Source organism: Sorex fumeus, unplaced genomic scaffold (genome assembly GCF_029834395.1).
Source record: "Sorex fumeus unplaced genomic scaffold, SorFum_2.1 ptg000098l, whole genome shotgun sequence".
NCBI classification, from domain to species: domain Eukaryota; kingdom Metazoa; phylum Chordata; class Mammalia; order Eulipotyphla; family Soricidae; genus Sorex; species Sorex fumeus.
This window is the reverse complement of record NW_026606155.1, coordinates 56,783,349-56,786,127: the sequence shown is the minus strand read 5'-3', so window position 1 is coordinate 56,786,127 and position 2,779 is coordinate 56,783,349. Positions and strand designations below refer to the sequence as shown.

The following is a 2,779-nucleotide window of genomic DNA, read 5'->3' as shown; positions in this document are numbered from 1 at the left end:
TGGAAAGAGTAAACACAAATCACTAGTTTCCTTGAGCAAGGACACAGTAAACACTTGAATTGGTGGTCACTTATAATATGTTTCTAGAGCCAGTAACTCTTGCAACAGTACAGCTTGGATTTATAGTGGGACAAACAAGTAGCAGTGACTTTGAAATCAAAGTATAAAAGAACCAAGGAAAAATTCTAGTTCTTAAAGATTTGTTTCTCATTACAAGGATTTATAGACTTTCACCCAGTTCCAAAGCAGGATGCCCTCTTGCAGCCGGCCACAGAATGCCCTTAAGTTGCTTTTCCTAAATAATCATTTAAGAAAACCAAATACATTTGAGCCTGGGTTATAAAAAGTACTTTATTTAGTTTCTGTTGGGGAAATTCAAACCAATCTATTCCCAACCTGAACAATGTAGACAAAGGCTACTTTTCCCTTTTGGAAAAAAAAATAAAATTTAAAATATATCTTCTGCTTTGTTTCTGCTTACGATGTCTCCAAAAGTTCAATCACTTCTCCAAATCTTCCCAAAAAAACACTTTCCCTGGTAAGAACCCTGATATCACCCAGCATCCCCACCTCTTCCATCTTCAAAGGAGGACCACTCCAAACAGCTCCTCATTAGAGAAGACAGATCTTAGAGAAAGGAGGAATTCTTAAAGAAAAGGGCCTTTCCCACAAATAAGTTCCTCTTCTTTCCCTTTTCATGGAAAAGTGTGGGGGGGGGGGGGGGGAACAGCTCGCAAATAAAAAGTACTCACTGTCCCCTGTTTCCCTTTGTATTGTTGGACCCTGGAGTGGAGTCTGACAACCAAGAGCCGCCGGCTCTGTCCCGGGTCGGCTTTCCCCCTTGGTCTGGGCCAGGGCCAGGAACAGAACCAGAGCGCTGAGTGGTCTCCTCGGCCCCACTCTCCACACCGGGCCTGGCCGGGGATCCCTTGCTGGGCTGTGAGGAAGGGCTCTTGTGGAAGCAAAGTTTGAAAAGGCCCAGCACTGTCATGGTCAAGATCACCAACACGACTATGGCGATGGCCACAAGAATGAAGACCACAGTGGAGGAGTCAAATGCCTGGGAGACCGCCGGGGAAGAAGTGGAATTAAACGCAGGAGTTGTTCGTCCTGCGGAGGGGGCAGTGGCCTTTGGCTTGGCAGCTTGAGAGGTCATCCGAAGGACAGAGGTCGTGCTAGTTGCTCCCCACCGGGGCATCTTGGGACTTGACGTCGTAGAACCGCCTTGTCCCGGAGCCCAGGGCATCTCTCCAAGCTCCCGGTGAACGCTGGGCGACCCAGGTCTCTTGGGCACGGGGCTTGTTGTGCTGGACGGCGGCCGTGGGCTGGGCATCTGGGTCCCTCCTGGAGTTGGCCGCCGTCCTGCCCCACCGGTCTCACAAGAGCGTCCGTCTTTTCCCAGCGCGAAGCCCTCGGCACACTGGCAGCTGAAGCGTCCCGAGTCGTCCAGACAGTCCGCCAGCAGCGCGCACTTGCCGGCGCGTCGGTAGGGCCCGGAGCAGGGACAAAGCGGAGCCCCGGGGGCGATCCCTTTCCAGCGCCAGCCTTCCTGGTCTACGATGCAGGTGGCTGTCACGGAGAGCTGCCCGGGGCAGACGGCACTCACCTGGGTCCCGGGCGGACTGAAGTCCAGCGCCGCGCTGTGCAGCTGGAAGGGCGCGCGGTAGCTCAAGTTCGAGGCGGCCCCGGGGCGCGGCGCCGGGCAAAGGCCCTCAAACTGGTACTTGCACAGGTAGCCATCGGCACGCTGGTGGCACCGCATCTCCTTCCAGCCGGCGGGTTCCACCCCCCGGGTGGCCTGAAGCCCCGCACACTTGCGCGCGGTGCAGGAGCGCTGGGGCTCTTCCACCCACGGCAGCGTGTCGCCTTCGGAGCCGCCGACGTCCGCCGACGACAACCAGGAGAAGCCCCGCAGAGGCTCCTGGTCCAGGGTGCAGTTGGAGCGCCCGCGCTCCAGGGCCACCCAGAACAGCAAGTCCTTGGAGCCCCCTCCGGGCCCGGGGCCCGCCCGCAGCAGTTCGAGCACCTCGCGCAGCTCGGCGCCCCCGCGCACCGTGCTCAGCGCTCCGCCGCGCAAGTTGCAGGCCTCCTGGGCCGCCGCCCGCTTGATGGTCGCGTGGTGCAGGCTGTAGCAGGCCCCCGAGGCCGAGCAGCCTGCGCGATCGGCCGTGGGGTGTTCGGCACCACCCCGCGGGGTCCAGAACGCCTGCCAGAAGAGGCACAAAGCGAGCGCTGGCCTCATGGTGCAGGCACAGCTCTCCCCAACTTGGATCTGGCCGGCCCGAGGGCGCGGAGCTGTCCCCAGAGCGCGGTCACCGCCCCCTCCAGCTGGGTCTCCCCCTCCTGCCCGCCCCGCTCCCGCCGGGCCCCCTCAGTGCCAAGAATTTCCATCAGGGTCCTGGCGGCCAACAGCTTCCCTTTAGGCCGCGACAGGAAACGAGCCGGAGCTCTGCCAGGCCCCGCGCAGTTCTGCTTTACTCTGGGGTCAGGAACACAGCTGGTGCCAGCACCGGGGAACCGGGGCCAACAGAAGGTCACACACCACCACGCTTAGAGCTGAAGCAGAGTCGCCTCCGGGGCGAGGTGTCTCTGTTTTTTCCAGTGGAGAGAGTTTTCAGCACCTCACCTCGCAAAAACACTTTGGGGAACGTGGACCGGAAGGACTAGAGGGGAGGAACTGCAGAAAGGCGACGCCTGCCCATTGTGTTTCGTCCGGAGCAGTCCTGGGGTGGCCTCCCAATGATTTGTAGAAGGCTCCAATCTTCCTGGGGCTCAGGGA

General features: G+C 58.9%; 1 protein-coding gene across 1 annotated transcript; it reads right to left on the bottom strand.

Moving 5' to 3' along the window:
• Positions 1-332: 332 nt before the first annotated feature.
• Positions 333-2,271, bottom strand: CLEC14A (C-type lectin domain containing 14A). Its single transcript, XM_056134051.1, has one exon. It carries the CDS (start codon positions 2,240-2,242, stop codon positions 749-751), a length of 1,494 nt encoding a protein of 497 aa, XP_055990026.1. The 5' UTR covers positions 2,243-2,271; the 3' UTR covers positions 333-748.
• Positions 2,272-2,779: the final 508 nt, after the last annotated feature.

What these genes read in the sequence shown, in the direction of transcription:
- CLEC14A (XM_056134051.1), bottom strand. Translation starts at nt 2,242, where the DNA reads ATGAGGCCAGCGCTCGCTTTGTGCCTCTTCTGGCAGGCGTTCTGGACC.